We start from the raw sequence: 27,994 nt of genomic DNA, 5'->3' as shown, positions 1-27,994 counted from the left end.
CCCAGGGGCGGCGGGGCGGGAGCGCCGCGCAGTGCCAAGCGGCGGCCGGGGCCGCCGCCGGGGCCGGCGGGGCCGGGATGGCGCTGGAACGGGCGCTGCTGGCGGCGCGGCAGGGAGACGTGGAGGCGCTGCGGGGGCTGCGGGCGGCCGGGCTGCTGCGGCCGGGGCTGCGGGACGCCCTGGGCGCCTCCCCCGCGCACCACGCCGCCCGCGCCGGCCGCCTCGCCTGCCTCCGCTACCTGGCGGCCGAGGCCGCGCTCCGCGGGGACGCGCGGGCGCGCAACGGGGCCACGCCGGCCCACGACGCCGCCGCCACCGGCAACCTCGCCTGTCTCCAGTGGCTGCTCACGCAGGGGGGCTGCGGCGTGCAGGTGCGAGCGGGGACGCGGGGCGGGGGGGGGGGGGGAGGCAGGACTCCCGTGGACGTGGGCAACCGGGGAGGGTTTCCCCGGCCCCGCGCGGGTGGCGGCGGCCGCGGGGAGACGGTCGCGCGTGGATCCTCCAGCTCTGCCGCCGGCGAGCCGGTGTTCCGGCCGGCACGGGCAGGACACCGCCGTGCAGAGCGGCTGGCAGCCGGGGCACCCCCGGCGTCGCCCAGCCCCGAGAGGGGGCACAGACCCTCGGGGCCGTGCCGGGGCTGCCGGCCCCTCCCGGGGTTACACAACGGCAGGACCGGGCGGTAAGCGGCTTGCCCCGGGGCCGGCCGAGAGCTAACGACATATGACGGGCCGGAGGAAGAGGAGGCGGCGGAGGGGCTGGACGCGGGGATTAAGCGGGAAGGACGGGGTCAGCACGCTTCGGCAACCTCCTGGCCGGGGGCCAGCTCTGCCCGCGCCCCGCCGAGCGTGGAGGGCAGCCGGGCCGGCGGCACAGCGGGGCTCCGCGGCGAGCCCCCACGGGCAGGGGCTGCCCGCCGCCGGCAGAACAAGGGGGGCTTTGTACAGCGCTCGCTGTGTGTGGATGCAGGCCCCAACGGAGAGCAGACACGCTTGTCCCATGGCCCCTCCGATGGCACGTTCCCCTCCCGCTGGCCCTGCTCCATGCAGACGGGACGTCCGCCCTGGCCAGCCCACCCTCCGCGGGGCCAGCTCCCAGCTGGGGGATGCCCCGTGACCACCCATGGTCCCCCGTCCCACGCACGCTCCCGGGTGCCGACGGCCGCCCCGCTTCTTCCCACAGGACACAGACAACTCTGGTGCCACCATCCTACACCTGGCAGCCCGCTTCGGTCACCACGAGGTGATTGACTGGCTCCTCCGCTTTGGAGGCAGCGACCCCACGGCAGCCACCGACACAGGCGCACTGCCCGTCCACTACGCCGCGGCCAAAGGGGATTTCCCTTCCCTGCGACTCCTCTTGGGACACTGCCCCAGGTAACGGCCCCTGCTGCCGGCGGGCAAAATGAGCTCCATGCTGGGGGCTCGCTGTCCCACCGGCGGGAGAGGGGCTGGCAGGGGCGCAGGGTGCCCGCTGCCGCCACGTCCCTCCCTCCAGCCACCGGGCAAGGCGCCAGCGCTGGGGACGGATGCCGCAGCCACCCTGGTCCCCCGGCTCCAAGGGCAACGCAGCAGCATTATCAGGCTGGGCAGCCAGCTGTACCTTCTTTATGGCCCAGAAAGGGTGAGGAGGACAGTGGCGAGTGCTGGCAGAAATATTGCCACCAGCTGCCGGGTCGGTTCCCTGGGCTCCTGGCGCAGGGTGATAACACAGCCGCCTTTGTCCGCCTGCCGTTATGTAAATGGATTAGGCTACCCGCCGAGGAGAGGCCGCTCCCCGCACCAGAGGCGACCTTTCCACCCGCCCAGGGCCGCAAGCATCGCCAGACGTGGCAGCCCCACTTGGCCGGCACTGCTGCGGCAGCGTCCCTGCTTTGCCTCCTGAGCGGTACCTGGGGCTGGGCTGGTCCCCAGGGTACACGGCACCGCAGCCCACCAGGCATGCATGGCAGGCGATTAGGCAGCCCCTAATCTGATTTCCTGTGGTAGGCAGAGGCGGCTAGAAATAACGTACAGCCCCGACCGAGGTGGAGCCGGGTGATGCGCTGTTGCTCCACACTGTGCCCGGCAGGCTCGAGGGCTGCGGATGAGAAGGGGTGCACAGCTCCCCTGCATCCAGGGGGTCCCAAGGCAGCGGGAGGTGAACTGGGGCTCAGCACCCCTCTGTCCCTGGGTGCCACAACCCCAGACTCCCCCCCCCCCCATCCTTCCCACCAGGCAGGGCCCATCGCAGGGTGCCTGTACCCCCATGGCACTCACCACCTGCCTCTGCTCACCAGCTGCAGCCTCCCCAGCCCCAGGCCCAGCTCTTTATCCCCTTGCCCCAGGTGTGCTGGCTCAGCCCTGGGCACCTGTAGGGATTAACCCCCCGCAGCCCACAGCCTGGCCTTGGCCCAGCCACGGCTCCCGCTTAGTGCCTGCGGTGTCGGCCCCGGCACGGTGCAGCGCTGGCAGCAGCCCTCCCACGTCGGCTTTCACGCTTCTTGCTGGGGTTGCTCCACTGCCGTCGCCGCCTTCCCCCCTGAATTATTTAGGGCTGGCCCTGCTCCCAGCCCTGTGCCCGCCCAGAGGCTCCGTTACAGCTGAGAAATCCAATCCCCGGGTGCTGCTGCAGGATGCTTGTGCTCCCGGCCCATCTTTACACCAGCCCCGTGGGGTCCTCGGCAGCTGGTGGCCTGGCGTGGGGTCGTAACCATCTGGCAAAGCAGTTTACCGGTGCTCGCCCAAGTGGCTTAACCGCTTCCCGATTAGTGGAAAATGGCGATCAGGGGCTGAACGCGTGCCTGTGCCCCCGCCATCCCCCTGTCCTTGGCCCAGCCTGCCACCACCCGGCCCCAGCCCCTGCTTGGGGAGCACCCAGCGGTGTGCGGGCTCGGCGCTGCGGCACTGCGGGGCAGGTGCCCTGTGGCACGGCACGGCAGGAAGGCAGCATTGGCCGCAGCCCGTCTCACGGTTACAGGGATCAATTATTAAGGGCCCACGATCGTTGCGATAACAGAGCAGAGTATTTATTGCTCTTCCTTTTTTAAATATTCAACAGGATTTTTTTATGGAGCACTTAATAAAACAGCTTCCTGTGCGGCGGGGATGTGGGATGCAGGGATGTGGGACATGGGATGCAGAATACGGGGCTGTGGGATGTGGGGATATCGGATTGGGATGCAGGATGCAGGCTGTGTGATTCGGGATGCACAATGCGGGTCGTGGGGATGCCAAGGCCCACCGTGGCGGCGGGGGGTGGCAGGGCCGGGCAGCGCCATGGTGCAGGTTGGCCTTTCCCCACCGGCTTCCCCGTGTCCAGTGCTGCCTAAGCTGCTTATTTAAAAATACTGCTAAATTGCAGTGTCCAAAAACAGCCGGAGGAAGGAGCTTAGCCTAAGCAGGCTGATTAACTTAGTGACCTCGCACCGCAGCCGTTGCCGCTGCACGGGGACCCAGCGGGGAGCTGCAGGGCGGACAGCTTCCAGCCCACGCTGCCCAGCCCTGGCGCTGTCCTGCCTGCCCCCCGGCCACCATGTCCACTGTGTCCCTGGTGTCCTACATGTCCCCGCGTCCCTGTGACTCATGATTCCCCTATGCCCCTCTGTCCCGGCACACTGCCAGCGGCAGTGGCCGCGGGTGACGGGCGCTGTGCCCCGCTTGCAGCACGCTGAGTGCCCAGACCAAGACGGGGGCCACCCCACTGTACCTCGCCTGCCAGGAGGGCCACCTGGAGATCATCCAGTACCTGGTGCAGGACTGCGGGGCCGACCCCCACGCACGTGCCCACGACGGCATGACTCCGCTGCACGCCGCCGCCCAGATGGGCCACAACACCGTCATCGTCTGGCTGGTAAGCACTGGCTGGGTGCGGCATGGCGGTGTGGTGGCACGGCGTGGGGCTGCTGGCACCGGCACTCAGCTCACCCACCCGCGCAGATGAGCTTCACGACAGTGAGCCTGTCGGAGCGGGACGCCGAGGGGGCCACGGCCATGCACTTTGCCGCCAGCCGCGGCCACGCCAAGGTGCTGAGCTGGCTGCTGCTGCACGGCGGGGAGATCACCGCCGACGGCTGGGGCGGCACGCCGCTGCACGATGCTGCTGAGAATGGCGAGCTGGAGGTGGGTGCTGACAGTGAGCGGGGTGCCAGGGTGGGGGGGGCCGCCCTCCTGCCCTGCCACGCACCCCCCTCTCCCCAGTGCTGCCAGATCTTGGTGGTGAACGGCGCCGACCTCAGCATCCGCGACCAGGACGGCTACACGGCAGCTGACCTCGCCGACTACAACGGCCACGGCCACTGCGCCCAGTACCTGCGCACCGTGGAGAACATGGTACGCCAAGCATGCGGGGAGCGTGCGGAGCCACACCGCTCCCGCCACACCGCCTGACCACGCGGCTGTGCCGGCAGAGCGTGGAGCACCGTGTGCTGTCGCGAGACCCCTCGGCAGAAGGGGAGGGCCGGCAGCCCGACTCGGGGATGTCGTCACCCAACACCACGGCATCGGCGCCCCAGGCACGCTTCGAGGTGGGCTCCCCCGCCAGCACCCTCTCCAACTACGACTCCTGCCACTCCAGCCAGTCCAGCACCGGGGAGAAGAGGGGTGGCCCCCCGGGGGCCCCCGCCGCCCGTGAGTGCGGGGCCAGGGCGTGTGGGGCGGGGGACGCTGGGCCATCCCCCCCTGACCCCCTCCCCTGCGCAGGGGTGCCCGAGCCGGCGCTGGCGGACATGCAGGCGTACATGGACATGCTGGACCCCGAGACGCGGCCGCGGGGCCGGGGGCCGGCAGGCGAGGGTTCCCCCCTGCCGCCACCCCCTGCCTTCCCCCCGCCGCCGCCCCCGCCCCCTGCCACCCGGCCGCCCCCGCCGCCCCCCGGCTACCCCGCGCCCGCGCCCCCCGCCGCCCCCCACACCGCCGACATCTACGTGCGGGCCAAGAACAACCTGCGGCACGTGGAGAGCCAGGCACTGCGCCGAGAGGTACGGCCCCGTGCACCATGTCCCATGCACAGCTGCTGCTGGCCACGCAGCTCAGGGGACGTGCCACCCGGGGGGGGAACATGCCACCGGGCACCGATCCCCTGTGGGGAGCTCTTAGCTCTTCATAGCACCGGGAGGGGACAGTCCCAGCTTGAGGCCGTGTGCCCACGATGCTGGCACGCACCACGGAGCCAGAGTGCAGCAAGCCGGGGCCGGCGATACTCCAGTGCCTCCACGGCATTGGGCGGCCCTGCCGCACCGTGCAGGCCAGCGCGTGGCTGGCCATCGCAGCCGCACCCACATGGCCCCGGCGATGCCACCGGAACCACGCCGAGCTGGGCGTGGGCGGCTGCGCAGGCTGTAACTCGAGCAGCCGGCTCCGGTGTCGCCCGCTGCGGGTGTCGGGTGGCACAGCCGGTGCTGCCAGGCGCTGAGAGGGCTCAGCCGGGCGTGCACAGGTAAGAGGGGTGCAGCCCCCCGGGGCGGGCCGGGGGGGCGTAGGGATGCAGTGGGTTGGGGCCATCCCGACCCCCTACCATGGCTCTTGCCACCCGACCGGGGACGGGAGCCCGGTGCACGGCCACGGCCGGGGCACTGGCAGAGCCCAGCGCCATGGGGGACGGGGACATGCAGGATGGGGGTCTCGGCAGAGCAGTGTGTGCCAGGCCCATGCGGGGCTCGGGACCCCGTTGTGCCCCGCCCTGGCCGTTAGCGCTTACCGGGGTCACAAGCAGCCCTGCCTGGGGCTACAGAGCCGGGCTGCCCTGGGGAGGTGCGGGCGGGTGCCAGCCCGGTGCCGGAGCGGTGCAGGTGCCTCATGCAGCGGGGCCGAGCGGGATGGACCCTCACACCAGACCGGGGCTGGGGCTACCGGAGCGGGAGCCAGGCTTGGCACAGCGCCCACGGCAGCCAGAGCAGGAAGCGCCGAGCTGGTGCTTGTTGACTTAGCTGGGGCTGGCAGCAGCAGTGGCGCACGGGGAAATGCAAATAGCGGGGCCCCCGGCATGGGGAGCAGGGCCGTACTGCTGCAGCTCCCCAAACCTGAGGTGCGGGCAAAGCCCCCTGTAGCACCAGCTCTTGGCAGCGCGACCCGCAAAGCCGCTGCGGTATGCGCCGGGGTGAGCTGAGGCTGCACTGCCTCAGAACCCCGTTGAGAGGGAGGTTTGGAACCAGGCCCCGGCCCCGCGAGGGATAAGCTCCCAGTAATCCACAGGGCCGGGGCTCGGCACTCCTGTTCCCAGGGGGTTATCCCGGGGGAGGCTCGGCCGGGCTCCTGGGCACAGGCTGTGGGGTCACGGTGCCAGGCACTAACAGCACACGCTGCCATCCCAGCATGCAGCCCCAGTGCAGCCTCGTGCCGAGCGGACCCCTGGGGCACGCGCCTGCCGTCCCCCCAGCCTGGCATCTGCCCCACGGCCCCGCTCTGCCCGGTTCTGCCCCACGGCCACCCTGGTCACAGCTGGTACGGCGGCACTGAGCTGCGCTTCCCGTTGCAGCTAGCATCACGCGAGAGCAGCCCCGAGGGCCTGCGCCGGGCCGACTCCACCAGGCGGTCAAGGAATTTCGGCAAGCAGCCGAGTACCGGCGACTACTACAAGCACCTGGGGCACGGCACAGCCGAACAGCCTGGACCCCGGCGAATGGCGCATAGCGAGGAGGTGAGCCCCCGCCTCACGACACGAGCCTGCACGTGGCTCAGCAGCACCAGCACCGGGCGACGTCTGCCCATGTTCTCTTTCAGGCATCGTCCATCTCAGCGGACACCATGCGCAATGGGGAGAGCAAGCCTGGCGCTGAGCTGCCGCCACCACCACCACCCCCACCACTGCCCGATGCTGCCTGCCCACCGCCCCCGCCGCCACCCCCACCGGCCGAGACCCCTGCCGGCCCACGCCGCTCCTCCTCCTCCACAGGAAGTAAGTGGCAGGGCGCCAGGCGGGCACGGGGAGCGATCCCAGGCAGTGTCCTGTTGGTTGCACCGTGGCGCCAGCCGCCCTGGTGCATGTCCTCCCGTGGCGCTGCGGCCGCGCGGCTCCTGACGGCCTCTCTGTCCTTCTTTCCTCCGGTGTCGGCGCGGGGGCCCCCACGCCCGCCCGCCCCCGCCTGCTCTCACTGCTGGCCGCTTCTCTTCTCTCTTGTCTCGCGGTGGCCAAATCCTTCCTCTGCTGCGCGCGCTGCGCCGCCTCTCTGCTTCTCCCCCTAGGAGGAAAGGCGCTCAGGCAGATGAAGAGTAAGTACTGCGGCCCTGCACTCCTCCCTGCTCAGGGGGTGCCCCGGCGCGGGGCACGGCTAGAGGGGCCCGACTGGCACCATCCCACGCCAGAGCCAGGGGGCACTGATGGCCACCGGGACCAGCAGCTGCCCGCACCCTCCTGCCCGCTGAGGCCTCGCTGCCGCGTTGCCGGGCCGGCATGCCACGCGGGCGCCGTGAGCGCTGGTGCGGGGCTGCCGAAGCCACCAGGCAGGGCTGGCGGTGCCGGTGCCCCATGCCCCCCGCGTCCCCCGCAGCCTTGCCACCGGCCCCACACACAGAGGGCCTTTGTTTGCACTCAGCCGGCCGGCGTGACCCCGCCACGTGAGCGCACCGGCCGCTCCCCCGCCGCTAATTGCAGCCGGCAGGCTTGGCCGCCGCTCAGCGCCCGCTTTATTAGCGCCAGCTCCCGGGGCTGGAGGGTCTCAGCCGGCGCTGGATGGCAGTGCGCGCGCCCCACCGGGCCCTCAGCACCCACAGCTGTCTGGCCCTGGCACGGTGTGGCCGAGCGGGGCGAGCTGCAGGCACCGGCATCGGGGAGGGGGCTCTGCCTTGGCACGGCACCATGGGTCATTAGGGACCTGCGCATGGCTGGCACAAACGGTGGGTGCTCGCGGGGCGGGCGACACGGGCATCCCCGGGGGCACCGCTCTGCCCCAGTGCCAGTGGGGCTGGCTCACGCTGTCGGTTTGTTGCTGCCGGGGGGCTGCGGGGAGCGTAGGGGGTCTGGTGAGATGGCCATGGGGCCGTCCTGCTGTGCCAGGGCTGCCACCAACCATGGACCCATCCCTCCACAGGCAGGTCACTGCTGTCACAGCACGGTGCCGCGGCGTGGGTGGCACTCACGGCTGGGGCTGTACTGGGGCCCCAGGAGCTGGGTGCCGGGGTGCTGCTCCAGAGGGTCCCGTGGACCCAGTAAGCTGAGTGTTGCTCCGATGGGGTCCCACGGACCCAGGGAGTTGGGTGCCGCGGTGCGGTTCCTCTGGACCTGGGGAGCTGGGTGCCGGGGTGCTGGTCCCATGGACGTGGGAGGCTGGGTGCCGGGATGCCGCGCCGGCGGGGGTCCCAGAGGCTCCCGGGTGTGGGGGGCAGTCAGCCAGCCACCCCGCAACCCCCGTGCCCCACGAGCCGGCGGGGGGGCGGGGGGCTGCCGGCGGCGGGGCCCTTACTGCCCGCCCTGCTCCCCCAGGCACCAAGTCCTTCAACATGATGTCCCCCACCGGCGACAACTCGGAGCTGCTGGCCGAGATCAAGGCCGGGAAGAGCCTCAAGCCGACGCCACAGAGCAAAGGCTTCACCACCGTCTTCTCCGGCAGCGGCCAGGCGGGGGCCAACGTAGGTGGCGGCGGGGGGAGCAGGGGAGCCGGCGGCGGGGCGCGGCGGGCTCCCACCCTCCCTCCCTCCCTCCTCCCCTTCCTCCGCAGGCAGAGTCGCCCGCGTCCTCCCCGTCGCCCACCAGGACGCCCACCCCGCCGGCCACCCCCGAGGCCACGGGGCCGCCGCGCTGCCTGGCAGGGGGCTCGCCGGAGCCGGTGCTGAACGGGAGCTCGCCGGTGCCGGCGGCGGGCGCCGGGGCGGCGGTGGATGCGGAGGCGCTGGTGCCGAGCCACGACGAGCAGGGCCGGCCCATCCCCGAGTGGAAGCGGCAGGTGATGGTGCGCAAGCTGCAGCTCCGGATGCAGGAGGAAGAGGAGCAGCGGCGCAAGGTAGGGGGGTCCGGCGCGGTGCGGCGGCGAGCGCGGCGCGGGCACGGCCCAGCGGCTCAGGACCCGGCGAGACGGCGTGCGCGGTGGCATCGCCTCCGGCTCCCGGCCGCGCCGGGGGGAGCGCCCCCCCCGCCTGCAGGGGCCAGAGCCCCCTCGCCCTCTTTCCCGCCGCAGCCCGGGAGCCGCACGCCGGGACCCGCCGGGCAGCCGATGCGGGAGGAGGACGTGCGGCACCTGGAGAGGCGGCTGGGGAGCCTGCGGGTGATGCAGGAGGCGCAGCCGGTGCAGCCGCCGCCGGGGCGGCCGGAGGAGGAGCTGCCGCCGCTCCCGCCGCTCCCGCCGCTGCCCGCCGCCCCGGCGCCCCAGCGCTTCGCCCTCGCGGAGCCGCCCACCCGCGGCAGCCAGGCCCCCACGCTGCCGAGGAGCCCGGCCGCGCCGCCGGCCACCCTGGGGGGCCGGGAGGGCCCCGGGGCGGGGGGGACGGGGAGCGGCCCCGGCGCCCCGCACGACGCCCGGCGCGAAATCCTGGGCTGCGGCGTCTCCGTCCGCAGCCTCAAAGCCAACTACGAGGGGCCGGGGGGCGCCCCCGCGCCCCTCCCCAGGGTCCCCAAGCGCAAGCGGGCGCAGCCCCCCGGCAGCGCCCGCCGGCCCGTGCTGGAGGAGGAGTACGGGGACGGGGCCCCGCGGCGGAGCCGGCCGGAGCCGAGCGGCCCGCGGGAGCTTGCCGAGGCGCGCAAGGAACGCGCCGTCTTCCTCTTCCTGGAGCACTGGAAGAAGCGGGCGCTGGCGGCGGCGGCCGGGGAGGAGCGGCCGCGGCGGCCGGGGAGGCGGCGGCCGGCGGCGGGGCGGCTGCTGGCCCGCTGGAGGAGCGTCGCCCGCCGGGTGCCGGGGCGGCAGATCCGGCGGCTGAGCCGCGCCGCGGTGCTGTACTGGCCCCAGCACTTCCTGCCCCACGTCGGCGGGTCGCCCCTGCCCCACGACAGCCTCCCGCTCGACCTCTTCATGCTGGGCTACTTCCAGCTGCTGGAGATGCCGCTCAGCCCCGAGGAGCGGCGGTTCCGCCACCTCCTCTGCTACGAGATGTTCGACCGCCTGGGCAGCCACAGCTGGCACCGCGTCCGCCGCTTCCACCGCGCCGCGCTGGAGCGGGTCGAGGCTGGCCACCGCCGCTGGCTCGACGGCTTCGAGGATCTGGTGCAGGAGTTTTTCGGGGCCGGCCCCGCCGCGGTGGCGGAGAGCCCGCCGGAGCCCCCCAGCGCGGCCCCGGGAGGGGAGGGGGCGGTGGTGCCGGTGCCGGTGCCGGTGCCGGAGCTGGGCGAGTTCAGCGAGGAGGACGTCTGCCGCTTCATCGACCGCAGCTTCTCCTTCTGGAAGGAGAAGGAGGCGGAGATGTCCGACACCTGAGCCCGGCGGGACGCTCGGCAGGGCCAGCGGCGTGGAGCGGGGCTGGCCGGCAGCAGGCGCCGGGGGCAGCCGGGGGGGGGGGGGCGGGGGCGGGCAGCAGGACCCGGTGCCCGGCGTGCTCAGGCGGCTCCGGGCAGTGCCGCGGCGCGGCTCGGCGGAGGGCTCGGTGTCGGTTCGCGCGGCCCCGGGCCGGGGTTGCGGTGTGCCGCTTGCCGTGGCTGTGTGTTGTGCGGGGGGGCTGCGCGCCCCTCCGGCGTGGCGTTTGCGGTGCCGGGGCGGTGTGGGCCCCCGCGTGTCGGTGCAATAAAGCTGTGGTGTGCTGCGAAGGGCTGGCCGCGCCGCGCACTCCTTCCTCCTCCCCGCGCCGGCAGCGGGCGGGCGGCGAGCGCGGCTCAAGCCCGGCCGCCGGCGGGACGTGGGCAGCACACGGCGGGGCGGCGCCGGTAACGCGGCTGTCTGTTGCAGGAGAAGGAGGAGGAGGCGCGCCTGGCCAGCATGCCGGCCTGGAGGAGGGACATCCTGCGCAAGAAGCTGGAGGAGGAGAGGTGAGCCGGGGCCGGGGGACGCCGTACCGGCCGGCCGCCCCCGCGGCTCCGCTAACCCCGCTCTTCCCTTTGCCTTCGCAGGGAGCAGAAACGGTGAGTGCCCTTCCCCGGGAGGGCGGGCGGGCGGGCACGCGGGCACGGCGGCTCCGGTGACCGCAGCGCCCCGTGCCCTCCGCTGCCGAGCAGGAAAGAGCAGGAGAAGCTGAAGCGGGAGGAGGAGGAGAAGGAGAAGGAGCAGTCGGAAAAGCTAAGGACTCTCGGGTACGATGAGACAAAGCTGGCGCCCTGGCAGCGGCAGATCATCCTCAAGAAGGGGGACATAGCCAAGCACTAGCCACGCCAAGCCGCGCCCCGGCTCTTCGCGGCGGGAGGAGGCCAGCGGGTCCCACCGCGGACCGGGACGGGCCTCGGCACCCTCCTCCCGCCGCGGACGGCCGCGTAGCCCGACCCGGAGGAGACCCCGCCCCGGGTACCCGCAGCCCCCGTCCCGCCGCCGCCGCCCCCCCCCCCGCGCTGCCCTTCGCCAAGCGAGCTGTCGCGGTGTGCGGCCCCTGGCTCCTCGCGCGCCGCCCGGTTCCCCCGCCGCGGCTGGGCTGGCCGCTCCGGCCGGCCCCCCGCTCCGCCCGCCCCCCCCCTACCCCGGCCCCGCTCTCCGGCGCGGCCGCGGCGCGTTCGCCTCCCCTCCTGCCCCTCCCGCCTCTGGAGCCGCTCGCAGCCGGCTCCCGGCTCGCCTCCGCCCCGGACCGCCTGCCGTTCCCGCGATTAAAACGATAAACCCCGCCAGCAGTGCCCCGCGCCTTCCTGGGGCTGCCCACGCCACCCCCGCACCGCCCCCGTCACCTCGGGTGGCCGCTTCACCGGTGGTGGCCCCAATGCCGGCGCAGCCCCGGGAAGAAGGGCCGGGTCCCGGCGGACCGAGAACTCGCCACTTTATTGGGGCGGGGCAGGCGCGCCCGGCAGCGGGCGGCCTCGAGAACTATCCCATGGGTTGGCGGCGGGCTCGGCGCCCGCTCGTCCCGCCAGCGGCCGGGCAGCCGGTGTGCGGGGGGACATAAATAGGGGGGGGCGGGCGGGGGGGGGGGCCGGGGAGGGGACGTAAAACTGACATAAAATGTCTACACGGCATAAGTAACAATACTTAGGGGTACGGCTTGCCGAGGCGCCCGGCGAGCCGGGGCGGTGCCGGGACCTCCCTTCTGCCGGGACGGCGGGGCCGGGGCTCAGGGGCCCACCGGCAGGCTCCGGCGCAGCGCCTCGGCGCAGCCGGCCAGCTCCATGCGCTCCAAGGCGGCGAAGACGCGGTCAAGCGTGGCGCTGGTCTGCTGGCACCAGCGCTTCAGCATCTCGTACTGCTGGTCGCGGATGTGGGCCACCTCCAGCTCCACCAGCTCGATCTCCGCCTCCCGCAGCTCCAGCACCCGCATGAACTCCTTCCAGCGCCGCACCGGCACCGCGTCGATGACGGCGTAGAGCTGGCTGCCCTGCAGCAGGGCGCCGCGGGGCTCCGGGGGGGCGGAGGGCTCCGCCTCACCGCCCGGCCGTGCCGCGCCACCGGGCTGCTCCCGCAGTAAGGGCCGGTGCTCGGGGCTCCGCCTCGCCGTGCCAGCGGCGTGCTCCGTCAGCTGGAGGGAGCACGGCTGGGTCCAGCACTGGCCGTCCCACACCCGGGCTCTGACCTGGCACCACGACGTGGCCGCGGCCCCGGTTGCGGGGGTGGCCGCTCGCGCCGCGGCGGTGGGGGCTCCCGCCGGGTCATCGTGCCGGAGCCGCTTCCTCTTGTGGTAGATGGCGAGGGCGCCCAGGAAGAGGGGCCCGGTGAGCGCCAGCAGGACGTACTCCAACCCCGAGCCTGCAAGGAGGAACGGGACCACCCCCGTCAGACCGCCGGCGCGCCGTCCCCCGCGCCCCCGCCGCCCCCTGCCCCGCCGCCCCCGCACCTCCGCCGCCGCCGCCGCACGCCCGCTGGCACTCCTTGCCGCACGTTTCCGGGGCGCTCCTGCAAGGAGAGGGGAGCCGTGGGCGCCGTGCTGCGCCACGCCGCGGGCCCCACGCGTGCTCTCGGCTGGGGCGCAGGGGGACGGCGCTTACGTGCGGCACGGCCGGCACTCGCTGCCCTCGGCGTAGAAGTCCGGCTTGCAGCTACCGCAGAGCGCGTCCTGCGCCTCCGAGCCTGGGGAGAGGGTGGGCGTCAGGCAGGGCGGCTCGGCCGGAGGGGGCTCGGCCGGAGGGGGCTCGGCCGGAGGGGCACGCTGCGGGCCGGCCGGCAGCACTCACAGGGCCGCTGGATGAGTCGCCCGGTGCAGGGCTGGCACTGCCGGCAGGAGAAGTCGCTGCAGCGCTCGTCGAGGCAGTCGCGGAAGCGGCCGGGCTCGCAGCCGCAGGCGACGTTGCTGGTGGCCGAGCAGTTGCTCAGCACTCTCTGGAAAGCTGCAGGAGACGGGAGGTGACTGGCACGGCACGGCACGGCACGGCACCGTCCGGCGCGGCACGGCACAGCACGCTGCCAGCTCACCTTGGCGGTCGCACTCGTAGCAAGCCTGGCACTCGGAGAAGGTGTTGGGCTGGGCGCGGAAGGTGCCGGCGGGACAGGCGGTGCAGACGCTGTCGTTGCCGCGGCCTGAGCAGGGGCTGACCAGGAACGTCCCTGCGGGGACAGAGGGGTGATGGGGCGACGCGCCCGGTGTGCCACGGCGGGCCGGGCCGGGCCGGGCCGTGATGCCCAGGCGGCTCTCACCTGCGGGACACTGGGTGCAGCACCGGCGAGCCCCCTCGATCCAGTTCATGCCGGCGGGGCAGGGGGGTCTGGTGGCGTGCCTCCGCGGGCGGCTGGGCGGCCGCACCAGGACCCGCTGCGCCCACGGCACGGAGCGGTCCCGGCACCTCGGGGGCTGCGATTCACTCGCCGCCAGCCACAGCGCTGCCAGGATCACCTGTGGGCAGGGAGAGGGCAGGGATGCAGGCAGCCGGGGGGGGGGCAGCCCTCGCACCGTGCTCCCCAATCTAACGGCCGCACACGCTGGGCTACCGGAGCCAGAGCCGAGCCCGGGCAGTGCCGCATGAATACCGGCGCCCGAGCCGGGCAGGACGGGCGGAGACGCGGCCCCGTGCCCCGGAGCTGCACGGGTGTGGGGCCCCAGGGCCGGGAATGCCCCGCGGCAGCCCCTGCCGCCGTGCTTTCCCCGCCGTACCCGAGTAAGCGGCTTCCTGCTGGCGCCGCGGGGCACCGCACGCCGCGGGGGCCGCTGTGCCACCGCCTGTGCCCGGGGGCCGCCGTCGGGTGCCCCTCGCGTGTTCTGCAGACGGTGCTGCCGGGCTGGCCTGGAAGGGAGGCCGGGGACCGAGGGCCGGGATGCTCGGCCGCCTGCCCCTCGCCGTGTCCCCGGGGACGGGGAGGAGGAAGTCGGGCGCACAGGCCGCCGGCCGTGCCGGTGCTCCTGCTCACGGGATGGCCAGCCCGTGGAGGCTCCTGCAGCAGGGCGCGGGAGGGTTAACGCTACCGGCGTTGACTTTCCTGGGGTTTATCTCCCTCGCAGAGGAGGCGATTTCCTCCCCGAGAGGAAGCCATGCCCGGCTCACGCTCTCCCCGATGCTATCGCGCCTCGTACGTGCGTTCCAAACTAGGTCACCGCTCCCCTGCCCCGGGGAGCCGGGCGCTGCACCCAGGGGAGCCTCGCTAGGCGGACGGCCCCAGCGGGGGCGGCCAGGGAGTGCCCGCGTAGGCACCCCCCGCCCCGGGACAGGGGAGGGGGGCCGGGGAGAGCCGCGGAGCCGGCAGCGCGGGCAGGGAGCCAGGGGATTCCTTGCCGGGGGCTGGATTTCCCAGCCGCGATGGCCCCGATTACGGTCGCTGAATCATTTCTACTAAACCCGCCGGCGGACTGGAAACCGCGCACGGGCCGCCCCGCTCGCAGAGCGCCGACGGCAGACCGGGGTGGCCGCCTCGGCCCCGGCTGCCAGCGGCACGTCTGAGTCACCGCCGAGGCACGACCTTCCCATGGCGGGGCCCTGCCCGCGGGCGGGCGGCTGCCCCCTTCCCCGGCGGCGGGAGCAGGTGCCCCGCGGGCACAGGTGCCGTCCCTCCGCCGGCTGCGCGGCGGGGACAGCCAACAGCCACCGCTTCCTGTGCCGCGCAAGCGCCACCCCTGCCCGTAACGCGGCCGCAGGGCGGCCTCCGCTGCCGGCACCCGTGCGCCGGGACACCCACCCGGCCCAGCCCCGGGATGGCCCCCTGCAGCCGCCACCACCGGCGGCCCTGACTCGGGCCCGCCGGCCGTCGGCACAGCCGGTCCCCGTGGCGGTGCCCTGCCTTGCAGCCCCGCGGCTGAGCCCACGGTTCCCACCGCTGCTTCGCGCCCGTGCCCGCGGTCTTCGTGGCCGTGCCGTGCCTGCGGTCCCCGCGGCCGTGCCACGCTGCAGGCGCTTCGGCGAGGTGGACCCCAGTCCCGGGCGTTCAGCCGGGGCGGGGGCAGAGCGTTTTCGGCACGCTTGGCACTGGGCTTACCCCGCCCCACCTCCTCCAGACCCCCCCGCGGCCACGGCCCCGGGACACCCCGCAATGGGTGCCAGGGGCCCGCAGGACCCCGGCGCCGCCACACTCACCCAAGCCGCCCCCGGGCAGCAGCGCTTCATCCTTGCGGCCAGTGCGGCTGGGTCATGCCGGGGCGGCGAGGGGACCGGGGCGGTGGGCGCAGCGGGGTGTCGGGGCAGCTCAGCGCCCGGGCAGGGTGCCCCGGCACCCCATCGCCGCCGCCGGCAGCCGACGACGCGTGGTGAGTGAGCGCCAGCCCTCCCCACACAGGCTTTTACACCCGACCGCGACAGGAGGAAATGCTTTTTTGGAAATGAGTCCAGAGGGTGCGAAACCGTGTGACGGGAGCGCCGGGCGCGGGAGGGACCTGCACCGCCTCGCCGCGGGCCGCCCGGCCGCCGCCCTCCCTTTCCCGCTGGCACGGAGCCGCCGTGGCCGGGGGGATGCGGGGGGCGCGGGGAGCAGCACTGACACACACACACCCCCCACACCCACACCCCCCCGCCCCGGGCCCCGTCCCCTCCCCGAGCCCCGGGGCACGCCGCGGCCGAAGGAGAGGCGAGGCGAGGCGGGAGCGAGCGTGCACCGGCTGCGTTTATTGCTCGGCCGGGACGCGGAGCACCGTCCGGCACGGGACGGCAGCCGCCACTCCGACCGCCGCCACGGCCCCCCCGCGGCTCCGGCCCCGGGCGCTGCCGTCCGCTGCCGCCCATCCCACCCCACGGGGGAAAACCCTGCCCCGGCCAGAGCCCGGGGCCGCCGCCCGCCCCAGCCCAGCACCGTCCTCTCCTGCCACCGGCCCCAGCCTCCTCCCCGCGCCGCCCGCAGCACCGCGCCACCGGCGCCGCGTCCCTCCCGGCACCTTCCCCGCTCACCACCGCCAACGTCGTCATCCCTTCCTCGCCCCCCGGAGCCGCCCCCCGGCCCCCCGCAGCCCCCCGCCACCCAGGGCCGACTGGGCCCCGCCCGGCAACCCGCACCTCCGCGGACAAGGGCTCGGCAGGAGCGGTGCGCCGCGTCCGTCCCCGCGCCGGGGAGAAGCGGGCAGCCCCTGCCCGGGGCACGTCCTCGCCGAGGGGACCGGTCTGCACCCCCGTCCGTGTCCCCACCGGCACGGCATCCCAGCGCCCGCTCTGCCCGGCCCCAGCGTTACGCTACGGTTAGAAGCGGGAGCGGCTCCTCGGCACGGCCGCGCGTCCGTCCTCGCCGCCCCGGCGGCTCTCAGACCTCCCTGCAAGGCACAGAACGGGGAAGAGGTGCCTTCAGCGCCGGGCCCGGGCCCCGGGCCAGCATCCGGGAGGGCCGGAGCATCCTCCGGCAGCGTGCGGGGCGCTTACGAGGCAGTCAGCGTGGAGTTGAGCAGCAGCGCGGTCCGGATCCGGTAGAGCTGCGCCAGGGTCAGCTTGCGGTGCTGTGCCGACTGCGGGTCCGAGAGGGTCCGGCGGGCAGCGGCCGGGGGGTCGCGACCGAGCCCCCCCGGGAGGGACGCCGGGCTCTGCACCGGCTCCTCCGGCTCCGAGAGCTCGGAGGTGGAGCTGCCGCTGCTGCCGGGGGCGGCCGGGGGGCCGGGGGTTTGGCTAGTCCGGGGGGGGCCGGCGCAGAGGTCGGAGAGGCTGCGGCTCTGGCTGAGGGGGGCCGGGGGGCCGGGGGGCAGGAGCTGGGGCAGGCTGGCCTCCGACTTGGACTTGAGCACCCTGGCCGGGCAGGGCAGGAGCTGCACGGGCGTCCGGCGGCGCAGCCGGGGCGAGGGGGGCCGCGGGGCCGGGGGGGGCTCCCGCCCCTCCTCGGCCGCCCCCTCGGGCTGCCGGCCGAAGTCCCGCAGGGAGGCGGGCGAGAGCGTGCCGTACGCGCTGTCGATGGAGGACGAGCGGCAGCCGCTGGCCGGGGGGGCCGCGCCGCGGGGCAGGGGCACGGGCAGGGACCCCGCGGGCAGCTGCCGGCTGGGGCCCTCGGCCGAGGTGGGGGTACCGGCGGAGGTGCCGGTGCCGACGGAGGTGCCGGTGCCGACGGAGGAGCTGTCCGAGGTCGAGCCGAAGGGCCCCGCGTCCCAGTCCGGGGAGGAGAGCTCGTCGCCGCCGTCCGCCGCCACCACGGCCAGGGTCTCGGTAGAGCCGTCGGAGGGGCTGCGGGGGTAGCAGGGTGAGGGGGGGGCCGGCGCCGGGCCGGGGGGGGTGCGCGGGGCCCCCCCTCCCGCTCCCTACCACCGCTGCGAGTCCGGGCTGGCGCTGCCGCGGCGCAGGACGGTGGGTGAGCTGGCGGCCGAGGCGCCGCTCTCGCCGTCCTCCTCCTCATCCTCCTCCTGCTCCAGGCGCCGGCGCTGCCGCAGCCGCTGCAGCAGGTTCTGGGGAGGGGGAGGCATCAGAGAGGCCCGGGGCGCCCGCGGGACCCCCACCCGCCGCCCACGCCCCTCACCTGGGCATTGCGCACCGCCTCGACCCAGCTGCGGCACAGCGACTGCCCGCTGGCCTGGAAGGTGTAGGCGGCCACGGCGCTCCCCAGCTCGTTCAGGTAGATGAGGAGGAAGGAGCCTGTGGGCAGGGGCCGTCAGCAGAGTCCGGGGACCCCCCCCCGCAGCCCCCATCGCCCCCGGCGCCTCTCACCCGGGTCCCTGAGCTCCCGGCAGACGACCTTGTCCACCAGCAAAGGCTGCCGGACCACCTTGGTGCGCTCAGCCTTCTTGAGGGGCTTGGTGATGAGGAAGAGGTCGGTGAAGAGGAAGCAGTAGACATCCATCTGGAGGCAAGAGCGGGGCCGTGGGCGGCGGCTGGCATGGCGGGCAGGGGCGGGGGCAGGTGGGCAGGGGCCAGGGCCGAGGCTCCCCGTCCCCCGCAGTCCTCACCTTGCTGTCTTTACCTTCCCGCATCCGCAGGCTGCCCTCGAGTAGGAGCTGCCGGGTGTCCTCCGGGGAGGTGCCGGGGATCGGGGCCGTCAGGTCCAGCCGCAGGAACTCCTTCAGCAGCTGCCGGCATCAGTGCCGGGCATGACATGGGGTGGCATGGCATGCCCAGGCATGGGGTAGCATGGCATGAGGTGGGGTGGCTTAGCTTGGCATGAAATGACATAGGGTGGCATAGGGTGCTATGACATGGCATGAGGTAGCATGGCAGGAGGTGGCATTGAGTAGCATGGCATGGGGTGGCAAGACATGGGGTGGCACGGCATGGCAGCTCCGCCATGCCCAGCCTACCTTGTCCACCTCGTCGGTGCTGCCCTCCACCACCTCGTAGGAGTCAATGCGGTCGAGGATGGCGGCCAGGCGCTGACGTTCCTGCCGCTGGCGCATCCGCGAGTTGACGTGGTTGATGAAGTGCTCCACGGAGCCAATCTGTGGCCGGGGAGGTTGGTGTAAGGGGCTGGGGGGGGGTACCACCCCATGCCGCGCCCCACCACACCGTGCCCTCGGCCCCGTACCATGGCAGTGATGGCATCGCGGGCACACGGATCATCTGTCTTCTTCAGCACAGACTTGAGGAGCAGCGGGTACTTGGTGAGGCGCTGGTGGGGCTTCACCAGCATGTCGCTCAGCTTCAGGCGGCTGCACTGCTCATGCTTCTCGGCCCACTGCAGCACGCAGGCATCAGCCCTGGCACCAGCCCCGGCCCCAACCCCGGCCCCCGTCCGCTCCCCTTACCGTCACATAGGCGCGGAAGAGCTCGCTGTCCCGCAGCAGCGCCCGCATGTACTCCATGCAGCCCTCCTCCTCCATGCAGTACCGCACGTAGGGCTTGAAGAGGGAGCCAAACTGGGGGACACAGGGGGGTCACAGCAGGGCATGGTGAGCACGGCCCCCCACCGTGGCATGGGGTCCCCACTCACCATCTTGAAGCCGTTGAGGAAGTCGATGGGGTCGAGCAGCGCCCCAGTCCGACGCGCCTTGGCCAGCACTGGGGCCATGACACCGCGCCACAGCTCGCGGTGCAGCCGGATAATCTCCCCAATGTTGCCAAAGAGCCGCTCGGCATCCACCTGCGGGTGGGAGGCAGGCAGCTGCGCCAGGCCGGCACCCCCGCCCTGCCAGTGTGGCCAGACTGGGGTCCCATCCCCGACCTGGGGGTCCCCAGCCTCCGCAGCCCCCCACTGCTCACCTCGCAGAGCAGCCCCGACTCCTGCAGGTTCAGCAGGCAGCAGAGGAAGAGCTGCGGGGACAGAGCAGGGAGCCGGTGGGGTGCAGCCATGGCTCCCAGCCCCCTGCCACGGCGCAGCACTGCTGCCGCCGGCACTCACGTCAGTGATGACTTTGAGCTTGCGGATGTAGGTGGCCTCAGTATGCAGCAGCTCCCAGATGGCTTCCTGCTGGTGGCACTGCCGGCGCGACAGGGCCTGCCGGGCTGAGTGTCAGCGCCGTGCTGGTGGCTGGGCAGAGCCACCGCGGCCCCCCAGCCCCTCTGGCCCTACCTCCGCACCCCGGATGATCTGCTGCCAGCTGTCCTCCAGCACCAGCCCGGCCTCATCCCCATCCTCCTCCCAGGAGTCACGGTCGAAGCGGAGCTGGGGCGGCAGCTTGGGCAGCCCAAAGTTGCCGTAGGCGTGCAGCCTGCTCGCCAGCTGCTCCAGCTTCTCAGTCTCCTGGCCGAAAGCGGGGAGCAGAGTGGCTGGGCAGGGGGCCCGTGGGGATGTGCCATGGACCCCCCTCACCCTGCCCGTGGAGCTGGGGGGGCTCGAGCCCTGGGGGGACTCATCCCAGCTCCCTAGCATCGCTGCGGGAAGCTCCCGCGCCCCCTCCCCGTGCCCGCGTCCCACTCCCACCTACCCGTCCGAAGGAGGCAGCACCGGTGCCGGAGCCGAAGAAGCCGCTGAAGCGACTAGCAGCACGGTTCTTCCAGGTGTCAGTGCCATTGGCAGGCAGGGAGCCACCACCGTGGAGGGCTGGCTCAGGGCCGGGGATGCTGGCGTCCCCCAGAAACTCCGTCATGTTCTTCCTCCGCCGGCCTGGAGCCTGCGGCAGGGACAGCCGGTGCCCCCCGGGTCAGCTCCCGGCACTGGGTGCCCAGGCCACTGGGATGGGGGAGCAGCACGGCGCAGCACGGCGCAGCACAATGCTATAGCAGGGCTGACCTCGAGCGCCCGTGGGACAGGCAGACACCCAGACGGCACCCCCGGGCAGCGGGGTCCCCCCGGCCGCGCTCCCCTGCCCGCACTGACCTGCCTACCTGCATCCTGGGAGCGCAGGGCCCCAGGTGCTGCCTGGCCAAGCCCGGCCGGTCGTGGGCAAGCAGCCCCGGCAGCGTGGGGGCTCAGGGCATCCCACGGGGTGCAGCACCCTGGCCGAGCCTCCTGCCGAGCCGTGCTCCCAGCTCAGACGGCGGAGCTGGAGCCGGGCAGGCTGCGGCCGGGCTCGTCCGAAACAAAAGGAGGTGGGGCCAGCGCCGAAAACCTAATTTCCCTCCTTGCTAGATAAGCTAACCAGAGCCGAACAATTCACCAGCAGAGATCAAAGCCCCCCCCGGCCGGCCGTGAGAGCTGGGTCATGGCCAAGCACCTCCCGCCAGCCCGGGCACCGCTGCACCGGCTGCCTCTCAACGTGTCCCTGGGCTGTGTGGGGACGCGGCCGCTTCCATCTCCTCGCCCTGGCACAAAGGGCAGCAGGGCCGGGGTTCCCTGCCTGTCACCGTACCACAGGACATAGCGTGTTGTCACCGCTGCCACCACCACGGCCCCACGCCCTGCCACGTCCCTGGTCCCCGTCAGGGAGAGCCACCGCGGGCACCATCCCCGTTACTCACCGTGCCACTGCGTCCCCAAGTGCCACAGCTGCTGCCAGCCCCATCAGCCTGGCGCGGCTCGGCTCCCGCCTGTCCCCAGGAAGGCAGCTGGGGCCGAGAGCCCTGTGGGGGCAGTTGGGTGCCGGCTGGTGCCCTGGCCCCGCTGGGACTGCGCCGGTGCCACAGCCAGGTGTCGTACTGCTGAACGCGGGTGGCCACCAGCCCTGGCCACACGGCCAGCTTGCCAGCTTCCAGGGCCACCGGCGTGGGGCTGAGCACTGCGTCCCCCCCGCCAGCACCCCCGGAGCCCCTCCCCGCGAGCGTGGCAGCCTGCTCCCACGGGGAGTGCGGCCCGGCCCCGCACCTTATCTGGGGCCAGGGTCCATGGGGCAGGACCGAGCTGTGCTAGGCAGCTGCCAGGTGCCGCAGCGAAAGGAGGGCCATCGGCCAGGGCGAGCCTTGGGGCCAGGGCGGCACCGAGCGGCTGCCACCGCCGGGGCCCCCGGGGCTGCTGTTTGCCTTTGCTCTGGTGCCAGGCTGTACGTGGCATGGCCGCAGGGCTGGTGCTACCGGCTGAGGTGCCGCACCTGGCATAGGGTGCTGCCCATGCACCACCACCACCACAGCACAGCCGGCAGGGCACAGCCAGGAGCCAAACTAGCTGTTGGGGGCTCCAGGGGGGGCTTCAGCCCATGCCACACAAGGCCATCCAGGAGACACCATGCCACTGCCCCACGTCCCCATCTTCCCCACAAGGATGGCTACAGGGGGATCCTGTGCCCTGCCAGTCCCTCACCCCCGGGGTTGGCACTGGCACTCACCAGGCTGTCAGCACTTTCCCGGCATCCTGGCACCGGCTCCGGTGCCGATCTGAGGAGCGCAGCAGTGCCAGTAGCGTGCAGGATGGGCAGGCTGGCTGACCTGGCATCCCTCGCTGCCTGCTCCACCTTGAGCTCATCCCCAGGCTTGGCTGTGGGAGCATCGGGCGGTTAGAGTCCCCCGGGAGCCGGGGGGTGGCCAAGCCTCCTGCTGGGCCCCTGCCGTACCTTTCACTCGCAGGTAGTGCCCCCCGAAGCGGTACGCCTCAAACTGGAGTGAGAGCGGCGTGTGGGACTGGTCCAGGTAGATGTCCACCTTGCCCAGCTCAATTGCCTTCCTCTCAAAGACTGGCAGCAGCACCTCCCTGTGGGGACACAAGCCCCGCATCCATCTCTGCGTCCGTCCCTGCATCCGTACCCACATCCAAACCTGGCAGACTCACCCCAGGGACTTCTTTTTTGCAGCTGGCACGATCTCCGCCTCAATGTCGATGTTGAGGTCGAACTTCAGGGTGAAACACTCCTTGCTGGGGTCCTGAGGAGAGGTGGCAGCCACTTGCCCAGGGCTCCCTCCCACCTGCCAGGGCCCCACTGCTGCCCGACCGAGTCCCCAGGGAGAGAGGCTGGTGCCTTACGTCCGTGTGCCTGCGCCAAGCCTTCTTCTTGGGAAGCTTCAGCGCTGAGCTCCTCCGCTCCCTGCGGGCACAGGGCAAGCAGAGTGATGGGGACGCCACAGGCTGGGGACGCACAAGGGACACGCAGGGCCAGGGGCTCACCCTCTGCTGTCCACCGGTCCCTCTTCCTCCTCCTCCACATCGGAGGCAGGGCTGGTGCGTGGGGGGCACGAGCGCGTCGACATGTTGCGGGCCAGGATGGAGCCTGCAAACAGGCGTTGAGCTGGGCTGTGCCGGGACCCCCAGCTCCATCCCGCTCCCATCCCCGTGCCATGCCGGCCCCGAGTGCATCCCCTTCCCATTGCTGCACCGCGCCGGCCCTGAGCGCGTCCCGCTGACGCCAAGCCGCCAGTAGCGGCGGTGCCGGTGGCATCCAGCCCGGCTCACCTTGCGGGGGCAGGTCAAAGCGGATGTGGCCGTCGAAGTGCATGGCGCCATGGAGGTGGCCGTCACAGAGCTCACACAGGCTGAGGGGGCTGCTGCAGTTCAGCCGCCGGCACTCCGCGTGGTGGCATACCTGCGGGCGCACGTGGCAACTGGGCATGGGCTGCCGGGGAGGGCCAGCCACGGCACGCCAGCAGGAGGGACAGGCAGCACCACCGAACTGCTGCCGGCACACCGCTCGTGGGCAACGTTGAGGCCGCAGCGGGCGTGGGGAAAGCAGTGTGAGCAGGATACGGCTGTGAGGCAGGGGGGTCTGCACCGCAGAGCCCCCTCCCTGCTCCACGGCACTGAGCAGGGCCCCCGGGAAGACTGCACATGGTGAGGACAGGGAGGGGGAGCCGGGGGACAGCCAACTGCGTCCGTGCCACCCGCGCTTCACCAGGTGCCAGGGAGGCCGCGCTCCCGTGCCGCAGCCCCTTTGTGCTGGCGAGAGCAGTGTCCCCGCGGCAGGACAGAGGAAGCGAGCGTCTGTAGCGAAACAATGCTCGAAGCCGGCGCGTTTCCTCCGATTGTGCGCCGGCTGCAGCCCCAGCCCCACCGGGCATTCACAGTGGGTTATTTTTAAACCCCCGGCTGGGCCCCCAGCACGGTGCACAGCCCGTGACCCCCGGCCAGCACCCGCCTTGGTGGGGGGTCTGGCTGGACTGCGGTGCCACTGCCCACCGCCAGCAAGCCCCACTGCACTGCTGGCACGTCCCCATCCCTGCGTGGGACACCCGTTGCCACCCTGCATGTGGAGGGGTGCAAGGGACTGCCAGGGAGGAGGGAGTCCTGCCTGGGCTTGCCTGCAGCACGCTGTGCCGCTGCAGGGAGGAAGCGCCCGTGCAGCTCCAGCCACCCCCGCTTCCTGCCCTCCTTCCTCCTGGCACTGCTGAGGTCAGAGCTGACGCGCTCCCACCACCCGCGCGCACCCTGAGGGGCTGCCAGCCCCTCGGCAGCACCTACTACCGTGGCACCCACCGGTGTCCTACCCTGGGCCACGAGGCGGCCCCAGCCACGGAGACTCGCTGTCCCCGCCATGGACGCCCTGATACCTGGATCCCAGTCCTCCTCGTCCTCTCCCACCGCATGCCCCAGCCCAACACCGTCGTGGCACCCGCGAGATGTGGAGCACAGCCGCGGGCTCTGGACAGTGACCGCAGCCGGCGCTCGCTTGGTGGGGATCCCTGGGACCTTCAGCAGCTACCCCACCGGGCTGTGGGGCTCCCAGTCCAGCCTGTGCCGGCGGCTCAGTCCTGGGCTTGTCCCTGCAGGAGGGACCAGGCAGGATGCCCAAACCCCTCTGCCCACCCCAGGGATCAGCTCCTGGCCCCGTCGTGCTCCCGGCACATGGTAGCTTTGGGGGGGCTTCAAGGAGCGGCAGGTCAGGCAGAGCTGCTGGCTGCCTCTTCTCACCTGAAAGACCAACACCAGGCGCTGGCAGGAGGCAGCTGCCCGGCACTGCCCACCACCCCGCAGGACCCACCTTGGCCGCTCTCCTCTCGCCGGTGCAGTCAGGGTTCTGGCAGCACAGCACCGTCTCCTCCGGTGGGCACGGCTCAGCTGTGGGGGGGGGGGGTGTCAGTGCTGGGGTGCCATGGTGAGCCCCCTCCAACCCCACTCCCGGTCCTGCCTGTGCCAGGGGGCTGTGCCGAGTTCCCGCACCACAAACCTGGGTTTAAGAGCTTCCCAAAGCACTCGGGCTCAGCTGTGGCTGGGCCTGCCTGCTCCTGCCTGCCCGCAGCCTATCCAGGGGGATGGAACTCCATGCCCAAGAGCCAGCGCTGCATCCCCGCTGGGGGAAGGTGCTGTGCAACCCGCAGCCTCAGGATCTGGCACCCTAAGTCGCGGGAACAGCACACAGACCTGCCCCAGCTCCCGCAGGGCCAGCACGGACTGGGGGCTGCAGCAGGAACGCTAAATCTGCCACTTGCCAGCCCCCAAAGGGGCTTAGGAGCCACGTTAAGCTTTGACAGCTAAATCGGCCTTGGGGACAAATCCTATTTTGAAGGCTTTTGTTATGTGTCTTGTCTAATCGTTTAAAAATAACAGATTCCCAGTGGCTTGTGGCAAATGAGCAGCACGAACACCCTCCCGCACAGCAACCCCACCGCAGGGCTGCAATGGGAAGCTGCCCTGCTGGGCACCGAGCTGGTGCGGGGGATGCAGAGAGGCCAGCCGGCGAGGCTGCACCAGGCAGCACAGCTGCACTGGCCGCAGCAGCAGAGCAGCCGGCACAGGGGCTTCCCCCACCGCACCACTCCCCTCTCCTGCATCCCTCCTGCCAACAAAAACAGCATCCGTGCCGGCCCGAGTGGGACTGCGGCCAAGGCCGGGGTTAGACTCTCTGCAGGAAAAACCGCCTTTTCGGGCAGCGATGAAAAAGCTGCTGCTTCTGCCCACAGAGCGGGAGTCAATCCGGGCCGGCGCTGGCTGCCCCAGCTCCCGGCAGAGATCCCGGGCACAGGCAGGGCTGCCGCGGCACGGTGTGCGCTGCTGGATGATGGTGTGGGAGCAGCCGGGCAGGGCTCGGCTCACCACCCACCGGGAGAGAGCTGGGAGCTGGGGCTGCGGTGCTGCCCCCACGGCGGGAGCACAATGAGGGCTCTGTCCCTGTGGCCGCCCCGCAGCGCCTGTCGTGCCGGGCCAGCCCCCCGCCCCCCGCTGCTGCTGTTTCACTTGACCTATCGGGAATAATAACGGAAACAAATAAGAAATTCTTTCACGCACCCAAGGGAAAGTTTTCCAAACTCACCGAAAACTTGAGGCCAGCCAGAGTGGCCGGCGATGCCGGGGACCAACCCTGTGCCACAGCTGCCAGCACGGCCAGAGCCGCGTGTGGCTTTTCCCAAACTCTGACCCTGGTAGCAGGTCACACGCGCGCGCCGGACGGGAGCTGCTCGGCAGAGAGCACACAGAGGGAGCCCCAGTTTCTGGCGGAGGCAGGAGGGTGTCCCCATCCCCACCAGATGCTTGTGGGGCTAGAGGAGGGATCCTGTCCCCGCCAGCTCCTCTCCCCAGCTGGCCACCTCCTCCTCCTCCTCCCTGCTGCGTTATCATGCCCAGCTCTCCCGGTGACGATAGGGAAACGAGTGTGAAACCAGACCGTGCTTGCACTGGAGCACACCGTGGCAGCTTGCTGTTTCAGACATCTCTCTGAGCCGGGAGGGAGCAGTGCTGGTGGCACGGGGCGGTTTACTTGGCGCTCCCCAGCTGCACCTGCAGCATCCATATCGCATTCCCCGGTGCATCCCCGCTGTGGCCAGAGCTTCTCCCAGCCCCTCGCCCTCGTTGCCAGGGCAGGAGACTTTTGGCCAAGTGCGGCTGCCCACAGCCTGCCAGCCCCCCGTGACCCCATGCCACCTACCCCCGGGCTCCTCGCTGATGTCCAGGCTGGAGCTCCAGGAGAAGCGCTCCACCGCCCCGTACTCCAGCCCCGCCAGCCCGGCGGGCAAAGCCTCCAGCTCGTAGGCACCTCGCTTCCTCCAGTACAGAAACATCCTGGGGCTGCGGCCGGGGGGCCCCCCGGAGCCGTGCCCGCCCCGCCAGGGCCACCGGTGGGACTAACCGGGGGAGCCCGGCTCCGGCTTTAAGAGCAGATCACGGTCTCCGGACAAGCGGCGCATTCACGCCGGCAGCCGGGAGCCGCAGGGCGGCCGAGGGTGCTGCTGGAGGCTGCCCAGCGCCCGCGCGGGGGGCACACAAAGGGCCTTTCTTCAGCCTCCTACAGACATTGCACAAATTTCACTTTCCGCCGTCTATGAAAGACATTCGGCCACAGAGACAAGACGCGCTTGTGATTAAAATAATCGGCATGAAGAGGGGGGCTGTTTAGTGCTCTGCCGTCGGATGGCTTTGGGGGGGGCAGGAATGCGCTGCCCCAAGCCCCGGCTGCACCCCCCGTGGGCCCCCAGCCCACACGGGGCTTTAGGGGGGTTTTCCCCACCACTAGATCCAAGCAAATGGGAAAGCACCAGACAGGGCTTAAAACGCACAAAAAAACCCACCTTTGTCCTGCCCCCTGCAAAACTCTCCCTAAAACAGGGGAAAAACCGAAACAGCACGCGGGACGATCAGCCTGGCTAAGCCCACCCCAGCCCCCAAATCTATCGGCATCAACAGCTGCTTCTTCCAAAGGCGCCACATGCTCCCCGTAGCTTTGCTGTTTCTTGGCGCCCCGCGCCAGAAAAGGTAACCAAAAATTAAAAAAGACATTGCTGCTGCAAAATTAACAGGTGCCAACGCGTTAAAAGAAAAAACAATCCTGCTTTGCTTGGCACATCCTCGATGTTTTAGGTACCAAGTAACCAATTTCCTTCTGATCACAGAACCAAATGTCCTTCACCCTTGCTGGCAGGATGCTACGCCCAGGTTCACACGTCCAAAGCCCCTGGCTGCCCTGCTGCTGCTCGCGGTGAGCACCGGGAGCCAGCGTGGTGCCCCTTGCCCGAGGCATCCACCTCGGGGCCCCAGAAAGCCCTGCCAGCTGGTCCCCCTGGAAAGGTCCAAAACCAGACGCGGGAGGCTCAGCGCAGGTGCGTGGGGGTTACCCGCTCATCCCCTGGCTCCGGGGGGGGAGCCTGCCCAGCCACCACAGGTCCATCACCCTCAGCCAGGTGAGGCAGGTGCTGGCGCCAGCACAGAGGAGGGGGCTCAGCCCCACGGGGTTTCGGCACTGGGTGCTTCACCGTCTCTCACCTTTCCTGGTGCTTTTTCCAACAGCCTCCCTGCGACTTGAACTCCTGTCTTGCCCCACCCAGGATTTTCCTGCGGCTGCACGATGGCCCCTGTATTTATTTTAGCCACTGTTCGGGCCAAGTCCTTCCTTCGCTGCCAGACCCAGCCAGATGGGGATAATTAGGCCTGGATTAAGTTAAAGCTTTAACTCTTTAATAAAAAGGCAGCAATGCTGCGCAGCCCCTCGCAGCTCCTCTCCACCTCCAGCCCCTCCCCGCTAGCCATCCCCTTTAATTTGTTGGTTTACAGGTA

General features: G+C 71.6%; 4 protein-coding genes across 5 annotated transcripts; 2 read left to right on the top strand and 2 right to left on the bottom strand.

Annotated features, from left to right (window-relative positions):
- Window positions 1-24: 24 nt before the first annotated feature.
- LOC142604692 (espin-like) lies at window positions 25-11,357 on the top strand. The gene is made up of 14 exons (XM_075772957.1): window positions 25-371; window positions 1,180-1,373; window positions 3,642-3,828; window positions 3,915-4,097; window positions 4,176-4,307; window positions 4,385-4,604; window positions 4,677-4,954; window positions 6,451-6,612; window positions 6,696-6,870; window positions 8,395-8,540; window positions 8,630-8,911; window positions 10,781-10,860; window positions 10,942-10,953; window positions 11,047-11,357. The coding sequence occupies exons 1-14, from the start codon at window positions 78-80 to the stop codon at window positions 11,192-11,194; spliced, it is 2,493 nt and encodes an 830-aa protein (XP_075629072.1). The 5' UTR covers window positions 25-77; the 3' UTR covers window positions 11,195-11,357.
- Window positions 9,056-10,795, top strand: LOC142604727 (espin-like protein; the record flags this gene model as incomplete). The annotated part of the gene is made up of 1 exon (XM_075773286.1): window positions 9,056-10,795. A coding segment is annotated over one exon (1,260 nt), but the record flags the coding sequence as incomplete, so codon positions are not given.
- A 385-nt stretch (window positions 11,358-11,742) lies between the features above and the next one.
- Window positions 11,743-16,393, bottom strand: TNFRSF25 (TNF receptor superfamily member 25). 2 transcript variants are annotated; one of them, XM_075772960.1, is made up of 7 exons: window positions 15,460-16,393; window positions 13,595-13,790; window positions 13,373-13,504; window positions 13,135-13,287; window positions 12,949-13,030; window positions 12,798-12,856; window positions 11,750-12,709 (listed from the first exon to the last, which is right to left on the bottom strand). In XM_075772960.1, exons 1-7 carry the CDS (start codon window positions 16,279-16,281, stop codon window positions 12,081-12,083), a joined length of 2,073 nt encoding a protein of 690 aa, XP_075629075.1. In that variant the 5' UTR covers window positions 16,282-16,393; the 3' UTR covers window positions 11,750-12,080. The 2 variants fall into 2 exon arrangements, with proteins under 2 accessions (XP_075629074.1, XP_075629075.1); XM_075772959.1 differs by having other exon boundaries at window positions 11,743-12,709; window positions 13,373-13,790.
- Window positions 16,394-16,402: 9 nt separating this feature from the next.
- On the bottom strand, window positions 16,403-26,565 carry PLEKHG5 (pleckstrin homology and RhoGEF domain containing G5). The gene is made up of 22 exons (XM_075772956.1): window positions 26,373-26,565; window positions 24,492-24,568; window positions 22,970-23,099; window positions 22,685-22,787; window positions 22,544-22,604; window positions 22,352-22,443; window positions 22,137-22,273; window positions 21,912-22,060; window positions 20,139-20,324; window positions 19,784-19,954; window positions 19,613-19,708; window positions 19,474-19,524; window positions 19,205-19,354; window positions 19,020-19,130; window positions 18,800-18,949; window positions 18,576-18,713; window positions 18,228-18,347; window positions 17,989-18,121; window positions 17,801-17,916; window positions 17,590-17,729; window positions 16,726-17,511; window positions 16,403-16,619 (listed from the first exon to the last, which is right to left on the bottom strand). The coding sequence occupies exons 1-22, from the start codon at window positions 26,503-26,505 to the stop codon at window positions 16,610-16,612; spliced, it is 3,240 nt and encodes a 1,079-aa protein (XP_075629071.1). The 5' UTR covers window positions 26,506-26,565; the 3' UTR covers window positions 16,403-16,609.
- Window positions 26,566-27,994: the final 1,429 nt, after the last annotated feature.

This window comes from Balearica regulorum, chromosome 21, assembly GCF_011004875.1.
Source record: "Balearica regulorum gibbericeps isolate bBalReg1 chromosome 21, bBalReg1.pri, whole genome shotgun sequence".
Taxonomy (NCBI): Eukaryota; Metazoa; Chordata; class Aves; order Gruiformes; family Gruidae; genus Balearica; species Balearica regulorum.
This window is presented reverse-complemented; position numbering and strand designations above follow the sequence as displayed.